The sequence below is a fragment of the Eriocheir sinensis genome, chromosome 18, assembly GCF_024679095.1.
Source record: "Eriocheir sinensis breed Jianghai 21 chromosome 18, ASM2467909v1, whole genome shotgun sequence".
Taxonomy (NCBI): Eukaryota; Metazoa; Arthropoda; class Malacostraca; order Decapoda; family Varunidae; genus Eriocheir; species Eriocheir sinensis.
The window spans coordinates 10,625,961-10,648,681 of record NC_066526.1 but is presented as its reverse complement, the minus strand read 5'-3'; the positions used below and the strand labels follow the sequence as shown (position 1 = coordinate 10,648,681).

Genomic DNA, 22,721 nt, shown 5'->3' with positions numbered 1-22,721 from the left:
CCTTTCTCTGGTTGTCTTGTCTCCCATCATCCAGTCCTTGTACACATTAGTTGAACTTCCCCTCATCAGTTTTTTGCATGCATCAAATCACTTGCCACTTTTGAGCTTATGTGAAATAGCAGTTTCTTTAATTTTATCTTTCTTAGGAGATTCTAACTTGGATTCAATGTCATATAGTTCAGTTTTCCTTTACACTTTCATGAATATGTAAAGGATACTCAAGGAAATTCATTATAATTCCATTTTATTTTTCATTTAGCATTTATTTTCAACAGTTAAAGAGAATATCACCTTCAGTTCTCCTTTCCTCTCCCACGCAAAAATATCTTTACCCCACATATTAGACAGCCTTATAATGACCTTCCTAAGTCTATATAAACACTTGTCTTCAATTAGGTATATACAGTAAACAGCACTTTACCATTCATTTTTATTTTTGAGTCTTGAACAGATAAGTTTGCAAAGCCATACAGAGTTAGACCACAACAATTAAGATTTAGTTTAGGGGAGAAAAGAGGAATTTATTGAGTTTAAGTAGTAAGAGAGAGGTGAGGGAGAGAGCAGTGAAGGGCAGAAAGGCGACTGATATGTATAGTTGAGAGGCAGGGAGAGGAGGGGGACTTATTTATGTGGCTGGGGGGACTATGTAGCTGTGGGGATATGTCAACATCCACACACACAGAGAGAGAGAGAGAGAGAGAGAGAGCATACCAAAATGTCTATATGCTTCTGTACTCCTTTCTCCTCCCATACAGGAACTTTCCAAGGACAATCTACACAACACACTGGACAGCCTACTGGACATGGAGACAAAAAGAATGCAAGTGGACAAATGACCACTTACTACAGTACTGTGATGGTGCTGGGTCTGGTAACAGTGGTAGCTATGAACTCAAGAGACTCAACTGCTGGGGTCAACCTGGATTGGTGTCACCCAGTCCAGTGTTCCACAGACAGCTGACGAGGACCAAGTTCACAGCTACTGCTAATACGAGATGTAGCGCAAACACAATACTGGAGTAGGTGGCCTCAAGTCTTCAGGAGCTGTACCAAGGAGCAGATAACCAAATCAACTCTGTAATCTAATAAATAAAAGTTAATGAGTAGATTTTCTGTATTATTTACATCAACAGTTGGGGGAGTGATGAAAGCTATGGCAGGGGGAGGGGGAACTTGGGTGTCCAGAATGTCTCCCTTCTCTCTCCTACTACTGCTACTACTTAGTGTATGCCAATGAGACTCTTAACAAACTTTGTGTAAGTGTAGGACAGCACTGTGCCTCTGGCTGGAGTAGATGGAAAAAACAATACCTCTCCTTTGCTTCTCAAAGAGCTGTGAGGCATGAGCATTGTATTTTATTCAAATTTCTTACGAGGGCATATCAGAGAAGTGTCACTCAGCTTGTACTGTTTGCGTAACTAACCCACTGTAGGTAAATCCTGGCAACTTCAGTTTCTCCTCACTGTCTTCCCCAAGCCGATGAATAGATGAGTAAAATCAAGGCTCCACTGATATCTAATCCATAATTATTACTAACTCAACACGTTTTAACCGTCAGATTTGTTTGTCAATAAATTTTGAATAAATGTTGGCATGTAATATCTCAAGACGCAATCCAGTTGACGAGAGTAGCCAATGAATTTTACTCAATCAGAACACTGGCAGGAGAGGATTTACATGATATGGCAAACAGCCTTCCTACAGTCAGCCCGAGGACACGGCTGCTAATTTGGTAGCCTGCAACTGTGTCCACGGCAGTGTTCTTAATAATGTAATAAACAACAGTGGCTGCCCTTCCCTAATGGACAGTGGCTGGTATTGGGATGTTACATGCCAACAATTATTCTGAAATTATCAATACATGTGCTCAATTAATAAATTAGTATGGATCACGTATCACTGGAAGCCTGTTTTTGGTCATCTTTGAACCAGCTCAATAAAAGGACAGCATGAATAAAGAGTCACCAGGGTCTGCCTACAACAGCTTCTTTTTGCAAGACATACAAGCTAAATGATGCTTTCTTCTCTGCTATATTTCCATTAAAATTATCTGCATGAAGTATTATGTTATTCTGTCTTCCAGATTTTAAAAAAAAAAAAAAAAATACTTTTCCTGTGCTCTGGCAAAGGGAACATAACACAGTGCTGTCCTTTCCTTACACAGTTCCCCTTTAAGAACCACAAAAGGTCATGTCCACACAGTTTTATCAATTGGCAGAGATGGAAGCCAATCACAGCACTGGAACTCCTCACTTCACTTTACATATCAAAGCAGGAACATCTGTCACTTGCAGCTTGCCTGGTAGTTTCCAGATGTTCAAGTTATCAATATTACTGGGGAGGAGGTGGCCGAGTGGTTGGCATGTAGGCTCTGCGTCCAGGAGGACGCGGGTTCGGGTCCCGCCCAGGGTCACAAGCTGGGATTTTTAGCCACCATCGAGTGGCCTAAGACTACCCATATCTGTCCTGAAGACTACCTATCAACCCAGACCCTAGATTCTCTCTCTAAGAGAGAGGATCAAAGATGAACTCCAGGGGGCAGAATGAGCCAAGCAAGATGGTGCCACTATAAACACTGGCCTGCACCATCAGGCCCTACCAAGAAAGCCTACCGGCACTATAGGCAAAAACATTAAAAATATTAAAAAAACAAAATGCAGCAAGCCACGAGCAACTGAATTGTTCCCCATGTGACGTCTGGAGTAAAGTGAAGGATTCCAGCACCATGGTTGGGTGTCACTTCATCCAATCAAGACAGACAATACATAGGCATGACCTCCTGTAATTCTTATTTGAAATTGAAAGTACTAAACATTATTTTCCCTCAAACCTTAATGTATTGGGTTTTGTTTATACTGGTTTCGTAGTGTTCAAATACCAGTCCTGTGACACTGGTAAGAAGGTGACAACTGTTGGAAGCAATACATTCAAGCATACACGTAGTAATAAGCTTGATATGTAAGTACTTTAACAGAGAAAGTATTCAGCAGGTATAAGGAAGTTTCTTATTAAAGGAGGAGTCCAAACTGCCCAACACATGAAGTATTAACTAACTACTGCTGCTACAAACACTACCACCACTACTACCCGACTACCCGCGGTAATTCTTGCAGAGCCAACTCGCAGCAGCAGTGTTCTCCAACTCCATCTTGCTCATGAATTTCCCTCTGTGGAAAGACACCTCCTTATAGTGAGTTTGTCTATCAAATCCTATGCACTGTACAATGCAGAAAAGGTAAAGGTTATGTTGGGGGCATACGTTATAGCTGTCCATGGCCTCCATTGCATTAGCCTGTGAGCCTGTGGTGATGAAAAACCCATCACCCTGGGGCACATGGGCAGTGTGACATCCAGTTTACCATCCAAAGGTTTCCCCAGGTACCCATTTATCAGCCAGGCAGAAAGGGAGGGTGAACAGCTGCATGGGCTACAACCAGACTGCCCAGGCCGGGATTCGAACCCAGGCCCACATATCTGTATGTAGGCATGCTAATCATTACACCACTAGGCCCTTAATAATGCAGAAAAGCAAACTTATTCTACCTCAAAATTTCCTACACTTTTTTATCTCTATTCCTTTTTAAATGCTAATCATTCTCTCTAGATCTTTTGTGAGGAGCCAAATTCCTAAACCATGTCAAGACTGGCAGGATGCACGGCTTGTTCACCTTCTCTTCAGGGAGTGGCAGGCTGCTACTCATGTTAAGCCAAATCACTCTGGCCATCTATTCTCTTTCAATGTAAATGTAAATGTAAATCTATGTAAATGGCCTGGATTGCATTATCTGCTTCCCCTAGACAAGTGTATTGCTCTGCTCTCAAGTCTACTGTTCCCAAAAAAGATTTGTTGTGCTGACAAATGATTATTTTACATTACTTTCTCACCTAGCAAGACTGCATCTGCAAATCTAAAGTATTAACTCTCTGTCTTGATTTTAAAGGAAGCAAACTTGATTGGGTGTACATAAAAACTAGACTGTCCTGAACCCTAAGACAGCAGCAGTATTTGAAGAGTAGCTCCCCCCAAAATGAATCGTCTATATATAGTCACTGCTAACCTTAGGACCGTAGCATAAATATAGTTACGCTGCATAATAGATGTTTTAACTATCGTCTATATATAGATTCTACTGCAGTCTGGAAGTGTTGTTATATTTCTGCCATACAAAACGGACTGACTGAACTTTGGACTGTCTATATATAGTTCCACCACTGTCTAAGGCAGGGATGAAGTACAGTAAACCCTCGATATAACAGACTAATTGTGGGGGACCTTAATCCATTAATGCCGAAAGTCCGTTATAAGCGGTGAAAAAAAATAATAATAATACCAACGAACCAATAAACGGAGGTATATATATATATATATGTATATATATATATATATATATATATATATATATATAGATATATATATATATATATATATATATATATATATATATATATATATATATATATATAATTTTTACTGTGTATGTTGTCTGCACATTGTCTGTATAGCTGCATAGCACAGTTGGTGATGGACTGCAAGGCACTGAGGCTGCCAGGCTGGCAGAGCCCTGTGGGGGTGGGGGGGCGCACATTGTTACGGGTATGGGTATAATTTAATGAGTGCGCCAATCTCACACTGGCAGACAAAACTTTTGGGGGGGTTAGTTTTTGGGGTGTTAGGAAATAATCTGTTAACTGTTTCTATCAAGGTATTAAATGATTGACTTTTTAATGCTTGTGTTACACCCATCACAGCCCGCAGCTGCACCCAAAAATAACTCACAAAGAAAGATGTTCAACTTGCTTGCCGTTTCTACATTTCACTCACCGCTCACAAAGATCACAAGTGGACAAACTAGAACAAAACCAGGCAAATTAATATTTTTCCAGACGTGTGTTCCCACAGTGCGCATGCGTGATGGACAGCAGAGTGACTTATTTCTGCAAGGAGGTATTTCTCACAACACCAGCCCACGAATTGGACCATGCTCGCTGCCTCCATGTCCTGTCCCACGCTGCGTATTTCCTCGCCCCACACCGCTTGCCGAATAAATTTACGATTTGTGTCAGTACCGACACTCACATACACTGCTATTTTCCATTACATTTACGTCATGGATTGATGCATAAGACTTTCTTGTGGCATAAATACGTTCATTTAAATGGAGACCACAAAGAGGAAAATATTTCATTAGGTGGGATGAAAATGACTGCAGTGACCGAAACAGATAAAGGGATGAGGGTCAGGCGGCTAGCAGAAGCTATTGTAGTTCCCGGAAGTGGATGGTTCAAAAACTATTCTCGGTCAGTCTGACCTTGTCCTTTATATCCGAAATCCGTTATAAGCGGGTCCGTTATATTGAGGGTTTACTGTATTTGTATTCGGAATTCGAAATCAAATACATTCAAATACCTTTTTTGGGGGTATTGGTATTCGTATTTGAATAATTATTGATAGAAATCAAAGTATTCTCATTCGTATTCGAATACAGGGGAAAAGTATTCGTATTCTGCAAATAATCTGAGGAATACTTCAGAACTTATAATCAGAAATAACAGACATTGTTTCTTACAACTCTAGCCAACTGGGCATCATGTAAAGTACGGGTTCATGAGCTCATTTACTTTAGAACAGTACTATACCCAGTTACGTCAAGAAGGTATTTTTCAATGAAAAGCATCATGAAAGTATTCATGAATACTTTCAGAAGTATTCGTATCTGTATTCGAATTAAAACCATTTCAGTGTATACAAATTCGTATTCGTTGAAATTTGAAGTATTCATATTTGAATACATATTTTTTTTTATTCACTACATCCCTAGTCTAAGGGTTAATTAGCATTAGCACATACCATGGACCAAGAAGTAGCAACTGAAATCTGTCATCACACATCCATTGCTGTTGTAGAACCCACCGGCTGCTGCCGTGGTGGACATGAGTATTCCATGTGGCTGCTTCTCTCTCAGCCCATTTAGTTCATAAACCTGTGACAAGTTACTTTTCAGTGAGGCATTCATATGCCTTCAGGAGTACGTAAAGACAACTGACTGATAGGCAGAGTTAGAGCTAAAATTATTGTTTAAAGGCACAGGAACAGGTAGCTAGAATGAAATATCCCCTTACCATTCCTAACCTAAAAGATCTGTTTCTACTGTAATCACCACCAGTACAAATAAATGTTTCTACCTAATAGTGGCATATATGCTAACATAACCATCACTCATGACTGCTGGCAATAACTGAGGTCAATGAAAACATGAAGCAGGGAACACAAGCCCATAACCGCTCCCTTTACTTTCTCCACTGAACACGAAACAATTGTTTGAAGTGATAAACAAAACCAATCACACACCTACAGCCACCTTTTAATTAACTTGAACGCTCAAGTGACCATACACAATCGATCACTATGCTAGATTACAAATCCATCACTTTCTCACCATATTAAATTCTCTCATATCAGCATGATGACCAAAATGACCAAAGGCCTTAGAAACTTGCCATACAAAGACTAAGAAAAATTAACTTACACTCTTGGGAGACATGGATGACACAGGATTGATTTTTTCTTAAATCAACTTAAGGAATTAATTAATAAGGGGAGTTTAGATGAAGGACTGATATCAAAACATATGTAAGTACACATAGCAATGGATAAATTCATTTTGAGGAAGGAAACAGAGAAGGCCTGGTTCACGAGCAAGGGGGTTAACGAGTGGGACAAATTGAGCAGGTATGTATTAAAGCAAACAAGGCTGAATGCTTTAAATGGAGACTATATATATTTATGGATGGGGAAGGTAAATATGATGAATAACCCACTCTCAGGAGCTGCCATGTGTAGGTCACCTGACCTCTTGTAGTCCCCTAGTGTAACCCAACACTCTATTGATGTAAACCCTACTTTACTACGGTACAATTATTCACTTTATATTCACTTTGTATAAACTTTCTTAGTGAGAGGAATAACCTGAGCCACAAAATACTTTTTGTAAGGATATCAAGGTAACATGCAACTTCATCTTACTGTATAACTAATGCAAAATGGATGACAGCCATATTATGTACAACTGGTGGTAAATGTATTGATAAACATCATGTAAGTCATAACTTGATAAAAGGAACAATACTGAGTGATGTGTTAGTATTCAGTTTATTGGGCAAGAAATGGAATGAAAATAAAGAGAAAGTATGAAGTAAAAGACTATCCAAGTTCACAGAGGGCAGGTGCCTGGAGCTCGAGGCAAGAGGCTATGGCAACCAGGTCCCTTCCCTTACAATGGGCTACAGCCCTAGTCTTGGAACTTGAAGCGTTTTCAGTAGTGTCACCAACAAGTCAAACGATAGCTTACAACACAGCGTTTCTACTTAAAACAAGTTACAGCCCTGCTGCCAGACGACAGGCGCCACCGCCCGGGAATAACTCGTGTACATCACTCTTCAGACCCAAGTACTCAAGAGTGCACACTGTCGGAAGTAGGAAGATGGAGGAATTCGACGATTTGTTCCAATAGGAAGACAAAAGATCACCTGTGCTTAAGGGGGCGACTAAGGGGGGGATCCTCCTGCCCATATGGTACGTCCAATAGCTTTGAAATCTTAGTATGTTATTTGTTTCTGTAAATATATGACATTCTGTGAATTTCATGAAATTTGAGTGAAGTATAGGGGAGACTCAAATAAAGTGTAATTTTTTTTTTTTTTCACTATTTTTCAGTTAATCGCTGTGAAAAAAAAAACATAGAAACTTTGATCACATATCTACATTTCATATTTATGTCTTCAAGCAAAAAAATTTGAAATTTTGTTTCACTTACAATTTTCTCTACTTTGTGTCCCGTTTTCTTTTTACATTTTTGAAATTTCATACATACATTGGTACCAAACAAAAGTCGGACAGACTTTTTCCTGATTTTGTGAAATTTTTTGAATTGTAAAAAACTACTTTCAGAGATATTGGCTCCTAAAGATTTTTTTTCCTTTTGTTCATGTCTTGCCATTTGTATTTATCTGATTGGCATGAAATTTTCACATATGATTGTGTATTCCTTGTTGACTTACAGGAGAATGCTAAGGCATCTGGTCCCCCTCTATAAAAAAAGTATTACTCGCAGGTGAGGGTTTCAGAAGGTGCCACCATTGTAGAAGAGGTTACCGTCAAGGTATTCCTGCACGACCGTACTGGGCATTTCTGTCTCGCGATGAGTGTCTGTAGCTGGGAAAGCGACACGGTGATGAAAGTTTCGCTTGTATCAGGAGGAGGAGGGTTCAACTGAACACCTCTGTGCAGAATTTGTTGTTGGAGCTGCAGTGATGTTTCATGTGGCAATGATTCTGCAGCTGGTGGTGATGTAGGTGGTGGTGGAGTAGGTGGTGATGAAGCAGGTGGTGGTGGAGAAGGGTGTGATGAGGTACTTGGTGTAGGGAGTGGCAAATCAGCTGGTGATGGAGCAGGTGGCGGTGGTGATGAGCGGCGGGTGAGCGTGGCAGGATCGACACGCTTCATAAGCTCCGAAACTGTTCCCTTCCTGGTCTTGGCCGCTCCATCTTGTTCGATAAGCCTTCTTCATGTTGATGGCTCTCTTGCTACTCAACTTGCATTTGTACGTCATTTCTAAAGACCTTTATTTGGCTGGAGTACAAACAGGTTGCCTGCCCTTCCCCGTTGTTGTCTGGGTAGGGACTGGCTCCGCCACACTCCTCTCCTCAACTCACACCCTCCCTGCGATCCGGCACGAGAGGAATGACAGATGACAAAATTTACAAAGAAAAAAAATATTCTAATGCAAATTTTACGTACATACAAGCACTGAATGATACAGCGTATGTTGGCGCACGAGTCAGGCTATAACGCAATAGCGCAGGCCATTTAAATATGGCTTCCAGGGGTGAGGGGCTTTAATTTTACGAAAACAAACCTCACCACAAGGCAATTTTGGTTATCCCGGCCATGCTGAGCGAAAAAAACGTATTTGTCCAATTTTAAATATATTTGTCAAAAAAATACCCTTAGTCGCCCCCTTTAATCCTTTGTATATGCGCCGCATCCAGAGGCAGACGATTTCTCCGTGGCAAGTTATGTTTACAGTTTGCATGTACGAGTTCTGAGCCAACTCTAATTTTCTCTGTTTTAGCTTGATATCAACTATAATATTGCAAAAATATATTTCCTCGCCTGCACATGATTATGTTAACCCTTTCCTTGCTAAGTGCTTGCAACGAGACTTTGGGTAGGCGGTGGCTGAACTGGTAGCGTATTGGGCCCACATTCACCGCGTGATGGACGACACGGGTTCGAATCCCCATGCTACCACTCGGATTTTTCAGTCACCGCCGAGTGGCTTAAAACTACCCACATGCTGTCCTGAAGACCACCCATCAACCCGGACTCTAGAGGAAGCCGTCCAAGCGAATCAAGAACGAGTTCCAGGGGGCAGCATGAGCCAATGCAAGATGGCGCCACTATAAACACTCGCCTGCGCCAGAACGGGCTGGGCCGACCATCAGGCCCCACCTGGAAGAAGCCTTGGGCTGACCATCAGGCCCCACCAGGAATATGCCTACCGGCGCAACAGGCAACGACGTAAAAAAAAAAATTGCCCCCAGGTGCGCTCAGGCACCCCAGGAGGGGATGGGGATCTCTTTTAACCTCAGTATCTCTAAAACTAATCATCACAGCTACAAAACAAAAACACCATTGGAAAGAGAAGGCCAAGATCTATGATATGGTTATGTAAGCCTCTCCTGTGAACATACAGGCATGTTCAGGGGTTTTTTTTTGCTGTGAGTGCAACTGGCACTCACAGCGAGCTTTTAGCACCACCACCAAGTGACGCTAGTGCTCGTTCTTTTAACCTCTATCTTGAAAACAATTCATCACAACTAAAAAAAAAAAAAAAAAAAAAAAAAAAAAAAAAAACAAGATTTGGTAATGTAAACCTCTCCTGTGAACATACAGGCACGTTCAGGGGTGTTGCCTGTGAAGACGTATGTTTATATGTGTGCGACAGTCAGCCCTAAGGCAACTACTGAGTAGATCTCTTGATGATGGGGTGCTGGCAGGGCAGTATTGGCAACTGCAAAATTTACAACTATTTGGTCAAAATATCAGTCATGTGATAGGTGAAGCTATGCAAAAATGTCGCTATATTGGTCAACATCCACCAGTTGCTCATCCGTAGATCTTACGCGCTAGGCTGATATGATTTTCCACCAAATTTTGTGGAAAACCCACTGAATTGGTAATGCTGTAGGGTGAGAAAGTGTTGGAACACTCTCATACGTGCGAAATTTGAGTGCGACTGGAGCTCGCAGCGAGTTTAGCACCACTGGCAAGTTACGATAGTGCTCACTGCGAGGGTTTAGAAAGGAAAGGGTTAAAGAGATGATGCAAGAAATGCACCAACATATGAAAAAAATAGCTCTGCTCCGGGATTAAAGTCACGGCCACGAAAGTCGCACAACACTGCCTAGCGGTCAAAAAGATGCAAAATGTCATCAGAAAACGCATTTTCCCTTCTTTCCTTTGCCTTGTCATTTTCAGGTTCTTTTTAATGTGAAATGACAAGAAATTGGATTTCTTTATACAATATCAACTTTCTGGGTCTCAATGAGCATTATATTCTATATTTTATTCTTCAAAATACATTACTACGGGAACTGATTGCTGTGTGCTGCGGTTACTACTCGCTGATTGGCGGATGAAAAGAGTTTGCCTTTTGGCACACATTTGAGCATGTATGGGTCCGATTGCGTTTGTAAGATCCCGTTTGACTTGTCGGTGACACTATTGAAACCACCTTTTCAACAGCTTCCTCAGTCCATGAAATAGTACCTTCCACAGAAAACTTTACAATCTGGAAGGTGATTAGAAACACTCAGGATACCACCATCCCACATCAACAATACATTCTGCAGTGCTCCTAAAACCAGCCTGGTGTTGGTCTTTTTAATATCTTTGAAAAAAAATAAATAAATAAATATAAAAAAAAACATACTGTATTCTAAAATAGAGTTCAACAGTAATACTTTTGTTCAGTTAGGCAAACACACATTTCCAAAGAAAAAGTTCATGCAACCCAAATATTCTCTTTCTCTTACAGCCCCCACATGCAAACTACAACAAAACCAAGGCATTCAAAAAACAAGTGCCACTTAGAAAAAGTTTATTGAATAATGCCACCAGTGTTGTGCTGCTCCACTGCAAAACAAAATGAATTCAATTAATGACTAAGTCATGACTGGTATGAATTACATGCCCAAAAGAAACCCCTTGCTACTCAGGAGTAATATACAGAAAAAATAAATAAAAAGAATTATGAAAAACAGGATCAACAATACCCAGTGCAAAATAAAAACACCAGTGCGAAATAAAAATAATACTTTTTTTCCCATGATTCATAAAAAACAAGCGTTAGTATTCTGCTAAAATTCACACCTTCAATAAGTTTGTCATGAAGACGTACCCAAGTGTGTGTCCTGGTATCTTAAATCTTGGTGATAGATACAGCAAGTCGTCGTTAATGCAGCCAAGCTCGTCTCAGCAAAGGCCTAAACCTGTTGTCCTCTTAAGAGGATCAAGTGTCAGGACCCTCCATCTCCCAGGTGAACCTAGATGAAAAGGCAAAGATTAGTTGGATGAATCGGCAAAACACAGGAACTTGTTTCTGAAAAGTCGCAAGATCCTCAAGTAGTCGGTAAGGGTAATCGCGAGACTAGGGAAGCTTTAGCTTTAGAGGAAGGGACATTTACTCAAAACGTTTAGTATATTCATTATATCAAGAGAAACATTCGAAAAGCAATTTTCGTTTTACAGGACGATTTAAACTAAAAGTAACAAGAACATACTCCAAACAAGTTGTTTTCTAAATTAACTTATTACGTATTTGACAGATACGACTTAAGACATAATGCAAGCACAAGATGTACAAGTGAGTACATGAAGAGTATATTCAGGCGTTGAAATTACCACCGCACTGTCATTAAGCTAGGCAATGCTTTGCTTAAGTAGGAAGACAGGTTCGCAGTCGGTAAATCTTGCCAGGGAGAAGACGAGTGATGCAATGTATTCTTAAGATAGTAAAAGTGGGTATTTCAATGAGGCGATGGATTATGTGTAAAGCTTTGGATGTACTCACAGAAGGGCATACTCAAGTCACTGAGACTGGTCCTTATCCTAGGAGTATAACCTATATGTGAGGTAGGACATGCAAGAGTCAACAAACGATGGTTAGGGCACCGCCTCCCTTACTTGCCCATTAAACAGCTAACCTACCAACCGCACTGTAAGACGAATGTCAGCCGAGTGAGCGAGTCCAAGAGCAAGCCCGGGCACGTGAGCACTTGATTCACATCTCGTTCATGCTCACTCGCTCCACCTGCAAGAGATGTCTCCGGCCAGCGCTGCCTTGGGCCTCTAGCACGCGGTCACTGCACCGTTGTCACAAGTCTGGTCGCTTATGATGCTTGTGAACAGTAGGGGTAGTAGTGAGTCGAACAGCATCTGGCCCATGGTATGTCTATATCCTACAGTGGACTACAAACGGATGAGGCAAGGATACTGAAGCAAGTGACAACTAAAAGGTCGCCTCACGTGAATACTGATTCTTACCTGGATACCTGTCGCTGGACTGCTCCTTACTTTTGATTTGGCTCTTTAATCAGAGTTCTTGGTGTTCGGTTTGGGGTGGTGGTTATAATCTTTATTGTTTTAGATCGCAAGGAACAAAGTGAAAGAACAATGAGGAAATCCTTAAAAATTAGATTTATTGGTACGCAGTACACTTAAAAGTAGACAATATCGACTGTATTGTTGAGAACTTAATTCAGCTTTGTTCAATGAAGTTACGCAATAATGAATTAAAAAAAATCTTCCTTCGTCTATTCCTAAGAAGGAATCATCCATTGTGAGTTTTGTTTTTCAGAATGGGTATGCCACCAAGATCTGATTATCGGTGCATGCACATGTCGCTGTCAGCCTCTCTCTACTTCGCATCTAAAAGCGTCGGGGGGGCATGTCACGGGGAGGACCGGGGTAGCTACAAGAGAACATGAAAATATAGAAATCACTTGCGGGCTCAAAATAATCTGTCAAGAGTAAAAAAAATAATAAACAAATTATTATAACACTCGCACACATTAATCCGAAAATGACTTAAAAGTTACTGCTTTACATTTATCTGTACGTAATAAATGAGATCGCAAAAGTTACCATTCGATTTACTGAACGACAATGCAAAACAAACGATTACTTTGACACCTTAACATTAAGCACTGCAACACACAAAATGGAATTAAGTATAGCAAAGTATTTACATATAATTCAGAGCAAAGACTAACAGGACAGAGTCACTTGGTACTTACCGGCGCGGAGGACTGCGGCGCGGTGGAGACCTGCCGCGTGGAGGGAACATGTCCCGCCCACCTCCGTACATGTCACGCCTGAAACAATAACAGCAATCAATAAACAAAAATACACAAAGTAATGTTAAGTTTATCCTGCTCATAGCTTCAAAATTCTTCTCAAGTACAGCTTAAAATGGATAGCTACCAAACATGTCATCAATTCTATTAATCCAAATTACATTGGATATTTTTAAAAGAAACTCCCTGCACCCAAAACAGTAGCCCTGAAACCCCACCAATGCTCCAATTTTGACACAACTTCAAATGCATTACACCAAAGCAAAGCAAAAAAGTATAATATATTCCCACCACTGAACTCGGCTTTTCCGATTAAAAACTATTCTCACATTAATTCCCTTTGCAACTTCTCACTTCACTAACTAAATCTGCACCACTTCACTTAAATCCATCGCCACAAATACAAAAGCCATGCCAGACACCAGGATATCAAAGGAATGGAGGCCAAAATAATCATGGTATGTGAAAACAATTAGAAAACCCCAGGTATGTAATTCAATATAAGATGTTTTAAAAGATGACTTTGGCAGCTGGTGACATGCTGAAATCCCCTCAATCCTCCAAACATTAAATCCCTCCATTAAAGCCAAAGGTTATCATGCATCAGGCAAGCATGTTCAAGGTTACACCCATGACATTTAACTTCACAAACTCTTGACAGCTTATACCAAAAATTATCTCCAAAATTTATGACTGTTAATACCCAAAATCCTTATGATGTGCATCAAAAGGGGGTTTGAGGAAGGGTGGTAAGGAGGGAACATACTCTGGCCTGGGTCCATACATGTCTCCGTAGGGGTCGTCCCTGCGGTCGTATCCCATAGGGGGTGGTCTGCGGTCCATGGGGGGTGGGGTGCGCCTGCCCATGGGGGGAGGGGGCATGCGGTCGTAAGAGTCATAGCGGTCATAGGGGTCCCTATACGCAGGCTCCCGGGGCATTGGGGGGGGAGGCCGTCGGTCCAGGGCTCCAGCTGGGGGAAGAGGACGGCGATCACGTCGCTCATAGTCCTCGTAATATCCATTCCTCATGGGTGGTGCTGGTGGGGGCCCAGGGGGAGGGGGGCCATAGCGGTCACCCATTGGTGGACGGCGGTCATATGGGCCTGGCCGGCCCATGCCTCGGCCTCTCATGGGGCCACCGCGCCCACGGAATCCACCTCCCATGCCACCTCGCCCCATGCCTCCCATGCCGCCGGCACGCTTTTCTCCAGTGGATTGCTGAAAACAAGAAAGTAAAATTAATATGACAAATATTATCATTATTATTATTAGATCCATGAAAGGCCATCCAGGGAAAATAAAAAATGATAACCCCCAAAAAAGTCCCCTTGATGAACAGGCATGCATGACAAACATAAGTGACAGTAAAACAAAAATGGAATAAAAACAATGCCTAATGAGTTAACAAGTGAGTGTTGCCCCTTGCTCTAAACAAAGGCATACTCTCTAAATCATTTAAAAAATGTAAGATCAGGAAAAGTTATATATATATATATATATATATATATATATATATATATATATATATATATATATATATATATATATATATATATATATATATATATATATATATATATATATATATATATATATATATATATATATATATATATATATATATATATATATATATATATATATATATATATATATATATATATATATATATATATATATATATATATATATATATATATATATATATATATATATATATATATATATATATATATATATATATATATATATATATATATATATATTATATATATATATATATATATATATATATATATATATATATATATATATATATATATATATATATATATATATATATATATATATATATATATATATATGTATATCTATTCTTATAGACAAGAAATCTTCCTTACCTCAACACTGATCTTGAAGCCATTCATGTCCCAGTTGTTGAGGTTCCTGATGGCAGTGGCAGCCTGGTCTTCTGTCTTCATGTGAACAAAGGCATAGTTGCCCAGAATGGAGCATTCTGTCACTTCTCCGTACCTCTCAAATAGCTTCCGCAGTTCAAAATCTTTACATGTTGGTGGCAATTTGCCGACAAATATCTTTGTCTTGGGAGGCATAATCGAGACTGAAAGGAAAGAGAATCTGTCAGTAAAATAGTTCCTGCAAAACTTGTCTAAAGAATATTACTCAATCCTTTCTCAAGCAATGGCTTATAATATAATTCATGTAACAACCATCCACCAACACCAAAGGACATGCACTTATAACTGAATCTCAAAGTTCCCCATGCACAGCAAGTGATAAACTTGAAAGCCACTGTCAGGGATATATCAACCCAGAGGGTCCTCCGATAGCCATCAGTCACTTGGACTTTAAATTTATACTGAAGGAGTTTAACTGGCCTTGGATTTGGGGAATTTGTTAAAGGTAATTTACATACTAGATGAGGAGGGATGTATAACCTTTGAGAGAATATATGTAACCCAAAATTAACCTTTCAGAAAACACAATCACCCCGTCTCTTTTTAAAATCAATCCTTCAAGCAGACAGGAACTCCTTTGGAATTCCATTCCCCTATGCAAATTGGCAGTAATTATCATGAAAGATTTATTTCCTCAAAGAATGGCCGACATCCTCTAAGTTCAGGTATGTCGAGTGCTATCAAACTAGGTAAATTTAGTATTATAAGCTTAAAGAATTCCCTCACAAGGAATGTTGCAGACAACCAAAATGGAAATAATTTCCAGCATTTTAACTGATCTGCTCAGCAGAAAGGGTAAGGAGCATCACGAACAAACCATCACCACACCTCTGGAGTAAGTAATTAAAATAAGGGAAAGTATGAATGAAGGTGAAAAAAAGAACTCAAAATCCCAAGCAGAAGTAGTAAATGCTCCTTCAAAACTGAATTAGATAAAAGCTCTTGGCACACACACCTAAAAATCTAATCTATGACTGATGCAAACTGGTTGTATTGGCAGGCCTACAAACAAAAGCACAGGAGCCATCATCATACCCATTTGATAATATGTAGCTACAACTTAACATTATTCAACACCCAATGACATTTTTCCAAGCGTTGACCCATGAATGAGCACTTACAGTATCTTCAGTCACTTAAAAGTAGTGTAGTAGGTAACATGCTTGAGATGGGTCATGCAATGATTTCTACAAGGATAAAGAAAAGAGAAAAAGAATAAAAAAGAAACCAGGCTCAATGTCCATCAAACTACCTGAGAACTTTGCATTATGTTCAAAGTCTAAAGGTAAGTATGCTTAGAAACCATTAAAAGCCCCATTCAAAGGTTAGGTAAGAATAAGGAACATTAAAGTTGTAGTTCATTCTTACTATTTTCTCCGTGACCACCAGCCATCTTGATGCTGACAGGACGACTCGAACTCTGGGGATGGTCACGGAAATGATTTAACATTATCTGACCTTACCTATGTGGGGTTTTAATGCATTTATTATTAAGTCCCACCAAATATGGAGGAACAATTCTTAGTCAAGATGTCTTATTACAGGTGAGTAAACCAACAAATTTTATGTTAACAGAACTTATACTCAAAGTTCTCATAAGTTTTCATATCACTGAATTCAAGGATACTAAATTAATAAAAATTTACTTCCAATCATACTGTGATATTAAATATCCATCATACGCTAAACTGAGTGAATCTGAACCAAAGGAGACTCCAGCTCTGTAAATCATAACTTAATGTTCCATCTACTAAGGTCAAAAACAAAGAATTGTATTAACTTTCCCCCTTCATGGTATGAATCAACAAAATCATGACAACTAAATAATATTAATCACAGGCCTAAACATTTACCATATCTCTCCCAACAAGAAAATACCTCTAGACTCGGGCCAAAAAGTTAGTTTACAACAGTACATATTTTCTTGATAAATAATACTTTCATCCAAAAAAGCTTTCATGAAAAGGTCAACTATCACCTGACAATCACAAAGGCTAGCATTCATAATTCATTGATTTTTACTTTGATAAACTTGTACTTGTTCCCCAAAGCACTTGAAACATACACTAGTACATATTTTGGAAAAAAGTATTACTCTTTATAATGTAATACGAGGCAGAACCATTTCGCCTCATTCTTAACTTGTCGTGGGCAAGGTGAGGACAAAGGTGATTTGACAGTTTTCTAAACTTAACCATAAGAATTCATCAGTGCCTACAGAAATATAAATATATGTATCAGGATATTATTAGTCAACTTTAGTGAAACCAGATTAGCGAGATCATTTTTGCATTTCCTCCCTGCCACACAGTCCCAACACCTATCTCATCCTCTCATGTTAGCTATAGATAACATATGAGAGGAAAGGATAGGTGATGGCCTGTGCAGTAGAGCAGCGGCAAGGAAAGGACCCGCAGGAGCCAATGCAAAAATGATTATTGCTAATCTGGTTTCACTATTGTCTAGTTTATTCTAAATAACATAATTTTCCACAAACTTGAGATTATAAATAGAAATCAGCATACAGCAGTACCCCTTTGCCATGTGTATTTAGCTTAAAATGTATTAGATAAAAATGTTAAAATTATTATAAAAGACCACAGTACCTGCATTCCCCACTTCCCTTCTTGCTTCTCAGCCCCTCACTAAGTCAATAAGTTACCATTTATGTCAGTGGCAAAATGTTACTTTCTTAGTAGTGATCGGTTATTATTCGTTATATTAAAATCGGGTTGTTAGTTTAAAAGCTCTAAACTAATACAGCACCAATAGGCTACTTTAGAATTATTTCAATACAACACATGACCAAAGGGTTTGATGTGTCAATTCAAGTCTAAAAAAATTATGGAAAATGACCTAATAAAATTGAGGGGCCTGAATAACTTTACCTACTATAAGTTTGACCCCCATATGAACACAATCTGTAACAGTAAACTATAACACAGCCACTGAGATGCATAGTAGGCAGCTTTGTGAGACTAAAGGTGCGGTCACACTAGCTACTGATATCGCTGGATCCAGCGGTACGGCTTGATCGGCCAGCCATTTGCGCTGCACAAGCTATTGATACCAGCTGCTTTGAGCTATCGATACGGACCGTTTTCACTGGCATGTACTGCTAGCAATAGCAGTAGCTGAATAGAAGGTAATAAGAAACTATCGTTTATTCAGCATACATGCAATCAAAAAAATATTCAATTTCGTTTTTGGGGAGGGACTTTAAATGCGTAATAAAAAAGCTAGACGACAATACAAGAAAATTTCCAAATGTATTTTTTTTCTTTAATGGAAATATAATATTCAGTTCTCATTTGACCTCGGTGACTTTCCAACGGGTCACCTGTACAGCAAGAGCGAACACACTTGCCAGCCATGGTCTTATCCACTTTCGTTTCACTTTTCTTTTCTTCTGTAAGTCCTCACTGGCTACAAAACAGGTGGCAAGAGTAATTGTGGACAGAGAGAATTCAAGAAGTGCTTCCTCCACAGCGGCTAGTGTTGTTATGATATGATCAGCTAGCTAGCTAGCTAGCGGACTTTCCATGTGGTGTGACCAGACTGCCACGCGTATCGCTGGCAAGCCAGCAAAAACAAAAGGCAGGCTAGCGTTAATAATAGCAAGTGACCGTAGCTTAAAAGTATGGATGCATGACCCCTTACAACTATTATAGGCAGCACTCTACACTAGCCAACATTTCTTGATGCTGCACCCATAGTAGGATGATAAATGATATATTACACAACAAGGTAGAGATTCGTGTTAGTACCGTGCCAGTATTTCATTACCTACTTTATGAAACATAACTAGCTCTTCATATAGGTATCTTTTCTACAAACATTCAACAATCATGGAAATACTTTCAAAATCCAATTCAAGGACTATTTATTGTTGAAAATAGGGGATAATATTCACGAAAGCGTAGCCTCCTCTGGCGGCGGCCACGGCGGTGCCGCAGCCGCAAAATAGCTTGCAGAGGGTATTAGGGTGGGGGAGTATATTTAAACTACTCCAACCGAACTTTACAACCTGCTAACAGGGGGGCTTTGCCCCCTTTGACCCCCCTGGTTATTTTCCAAACTTTGCTGCCGGGTGGCTAACTTGAGCTGGTGGTATGGAAATATGTCTATACCACAATTGACATGCATCATAATTTGCCCAGACTACACTTCAAGCAGCAAACCACCAATGTGTACACTTCGCTTACTATACTTTTCTTTTATCTAGTGCCCAATAAAGGCAAAGGACATGGATAAAATTAAGCCACTGGCTCAAATTCAAAGCAAAAACAAATCCTACAAGTGGTACGGGCGGTGGGTGTAAACTAACCAGGGAGTGGCAATATCACATGCAGTAACTGACCAATCTCACATAGCCACCATTGTAAGTAGTAGCTTCAAGGTAAACATATATAATTTCAAGGCCTCTCCATTCTTAAATTCCAATACTCTAACCATTATAACCCCCACAAAGGACAACAAGGCTTCCTGTCACACACATGGAGATGAATATACTTCCCATGAATAACAAGGCAGGGAGAATAACTTAAGTATACTATATTGAGTCAAATGACGAATACACAACCAAATGAATAACTGGGCGTGGTGAGGCGAGCATATTCCAACCATACACAAAGGTGAATGGTGCAAAAACACTCATCCCTGAATAACAAGGTGTGGTGAATAAGTGTATCAGTTTCCCACGTAGATAATGCCGAGTTCTAATTACAAGATGGCCGAATCATAACAAGATAAGGGGAGGGCGAAGGGGGCTCCACACAGGCATCTCCCGCGTTCCAATTTATTACTTTTTTATCTATGCATCAAGAAGCTTCCCTTTCTCCCCTCTCCCCACCCTGGACCCCGCAATAAAGCTGCCCTATCATTAAAAACGGTGATAATTAACTGGTGAATAGGAAGCACTGGGTAATATTAAGGCGAGATATTATTGACGAGTTATGAGTTATGGCGGGCGTCTCCTATGCCCCACGACCTCAAGGACAGCATAGGTAAATTCAATTTGAATGTCACAGCTAATCAGGCGCCTCGGTGACCTTTCCAAATATACAAACGATCAATTGCATGTTAAAAAAAAATACATAAACGGCCCACGTGGGTAGTCCTAGTGATCCTGTGGGGAAATATCCGGTCCCCAGTACCTCCTCCCCCGGGCACCAGCATCACAATCACCCTCCTTCCAAGACTCCAGCATCACGATCACAGGGCCTCACCATCACCATTATCACCATCACCACCTTCCCGCGTCCCAGCATCACCATCGCCCCTAGGACCTCCTCCCCCGGGCCCCATCACCATCACCCCCAGGACCTCCTTCCAAGCCCCCAGCATCACTATCACAGGGCCTCAGCATCACCATTATCACCATCATCACCTTCCCGCGCCCTAACATCACCATCACCCCCAGGACCTCCTCCCCCGTGCCCAAGCGTCACCACCGCCGCCGCTTCCTTCGCGTCCTTCACGGCCATTGCCACTACACTTTTAATCGCGGAATTTCTTAATCATCCTTGTAATGGCGGCTTCTGCATATAAAATAACTTAATATATGACGATTCGAGACCCCGATAACCGCCGCCATTAAGTCCTTTGTCCCGAGTTAAGGCGGAAACACGTACTGTCCTTGGCCCATTGCAACTCGCCCGACCCCGAAGACAGAAAAATAATGCCGCATTTTCCCGATACTCCGCCCGTGGACAATGCCAGCCTAAGGAAGACACGTGGTTTTGAGTCTGGATGTCTCGCTCTCACCTTCTACTAAGTGTGAAATGGTCGCCGCGGTGAAGAACACGTACTCTGCTCCAATACTACGTGCAGCTCGCCGGCCGTCCCGCGCGTCAAGGAGGGGTGGATGGACGCCTGCCTTCTGTGACGTCACCGGCGCCGTCGGGGCCTCCGCCAATCACAGCCCGCGGATGGTGTTCTCAGACGCTTCCATCTCCCAAATCAACTATTTCCCAAGGACGAAAAGAAGATTAATCGGGTTTTCATGAGGAGGTTTGTCAAATTCAAGGTACAGAAATAGGGTCACACTACCACTAGAGACATTAAATTAGCCATGGAAATGCCCCAAACGCCTACGAAAGGCAAGTCAAATATGTGTACTTGGCCGCCGAAAGAATCCTTAAGCGCTGCCCGCCAATCCCAACTCATGGAAGCTTAAGCGCTGCCAAATCTATATTTCCTATGAGAAGCATCTTTATCTCAATCATATAGTATACCCTAATATCAAGTTTGACTACAATTGGTAAAGTTACAAAACATATTTGGATAATGATATATGGCTGAGTTGGTGAATAGCTACTGATTGGTGTTTGTTATAAAAAGAATCTGGCACATTTAAGGGAGGTGGACACGCTCAGGCGGGAAGCTAGCAACATGCACTTATAAAACACCTCACCTGTATAAAGAGGTCCTCTTTATCAAGACCAAAGCTGTTGATTCATATTCACTCGACATGTAAAATTAGTTTCGCTTTCCAAAATAAACTGAAAACTTGCCAACCAAGTCACTTCAATTCCTACCATTCGTTTGGGCTCACAAAAATTAAAGCAAAGCATATACCCCGTATCATATGTAACAAAATATACTCTTATGATAGGTTACTGTGTTGCACAGATGTGAACTGCTGTCAAACGTGTTCATTATACAGGTAATAGTATATAGTCACTGGTAACTTATCACACAGGGCGCGGGGTCGCGGGCGCCTCGATGAAGAATGGAGTCACCATAGGCTATTTATTTCTGAATTTTAGATGACTGATAAAAGTTTGGTGTTCAACTCAATACCCTGATCATTAGAAGAGCATTACGGAGACTCATTTCACCGAAAATACACTTGAAGGCACTCATACTTATGTTAATTCATATATATATATATATATATATATATATATATATATATATATATATATATATATATATATATATATATATATATATATATATATAGGTGATATAGTACGTGTTGCCTTTGCATGGTTATACCTTAATTTAATTGTAGTACCTTGCCGTCGCCTCACCTGCTGCATGCATTTCTCACAGTTGGTCAGTTTCTTTCTACGCCAGTAACGCCACACACACCAAGGATGAGACAACGTACACGCACGTACACTACCCTGGACAATGACTTTCCGTAGCTCTGCATAACGAATGTAATTAACTTATACAACTGACTACCATCACAGCTGTAACCATAAATCACAAAGCAAATATTCTGACCTACACTCACTCGCAACCATTGCATCAGGTTTAGGCAAGGTTTTGGTATCTGGGTTCAGGTAACTCATTTCCTTCATGACTCAAGAC

The 22,721-nt window shown here is 40.4% G+C and overlaps 1 protein-coding gene and 1 long non-coding RNA gene across 9 annotated transcripts in view; one reads left to right on the top strand and one right to left on the bottom strand.

The window, feature by feature from the left end:
* Positions 1-1,108, top strand: part of LOC127000294 (uncharacterized) — a 36,288-nt gene extending 35,180 nt beyond the window's left edge. For all 3 annotated transcript variants that reach the window (XR_007753863.1, XR_007753864.1, XR_007753862.1), the window contains one exon: positions 756-1,108. This is a non-coding gene — a long non-coding RNA (uncharacterized LOC127000294). The remainder of the gene's footprint in view (positions 1-755) is intronic.
* Positions 417-21,330, bottom strand: LOC127000293 (RNA-binding protein lark-like). Of its 6 annotated transcripts, XR_007753860.1 has the most exons (8): positions 21,165-21,330; positions 16,767-16,818; positions 15,321-15,541; positions 14,186-14,637; positions 13,360-13,437; positions 11,463-11,607; positions 5,849-5,981; positions 417-3,167 (listed from the first exon to the last, which is right to left on the bottom strand). XR_007753860.1 is itself a non-coding variant. In XM_050863832.1 (6 exons), exons 2-6 carry the CDS (start codon positions 16,789-16,791, stop codon positions 12,992-12,994), a joined length of 819 nt encoding a protein of 272 aa, XP_050719789.1. In that variant the 5' UTR covers positions 16,792-16,818; positions 21,165-21,330; the 3' UTR covers positions 12,742-12,991. The 6 variants fall into 6 exon arrangements, 3 of the variants coding, with proteins under 3 accessions (XP_050719789.1, XP_050719790.1, XP_050719791.1); XR_007753859.1 differs by lacking the exons at positions 417-3,167; positions 5,849-5,981 and adding an exon at positions 11,146-11,197; XR_007753861.1 differs by lacking the exons at positions 417-3,167; positions 5,849-5,981 and adding an exon at positions 11,146-11,197 and having other exon boundaries at positions 14,204-14,637.
* Positions 21,331-22,721: the final 1,391 nt, after the last annotated feature.

What these genes read in the sequence shown, in the direction of transcription:
- LOC127000293 (XM_050863832.1), bottom strand. Translation starts at nt 16,791, where the DNA reads ATGGCTGGTGGTCACGGAGAAAATA. An exon ending in TGGTGGTCACGGAGAAAATA is followed by an intron (nt 15,542 to 16,766) that starts GTAAGAATGAAC and finishes CTTTCCTTTCAG; the next exon opens with TCTCGATTATGCCTCCCAAG. An exon ending in CGCCGCAGTCCTCCGCGCCG is followed by an intron (nt 13,035 to 13,359) that starts GTAAGTACCAAG and finishes GTTCTCTTGTAG; the next exon opens with CTACCCCGGTCCTCCCCGTG.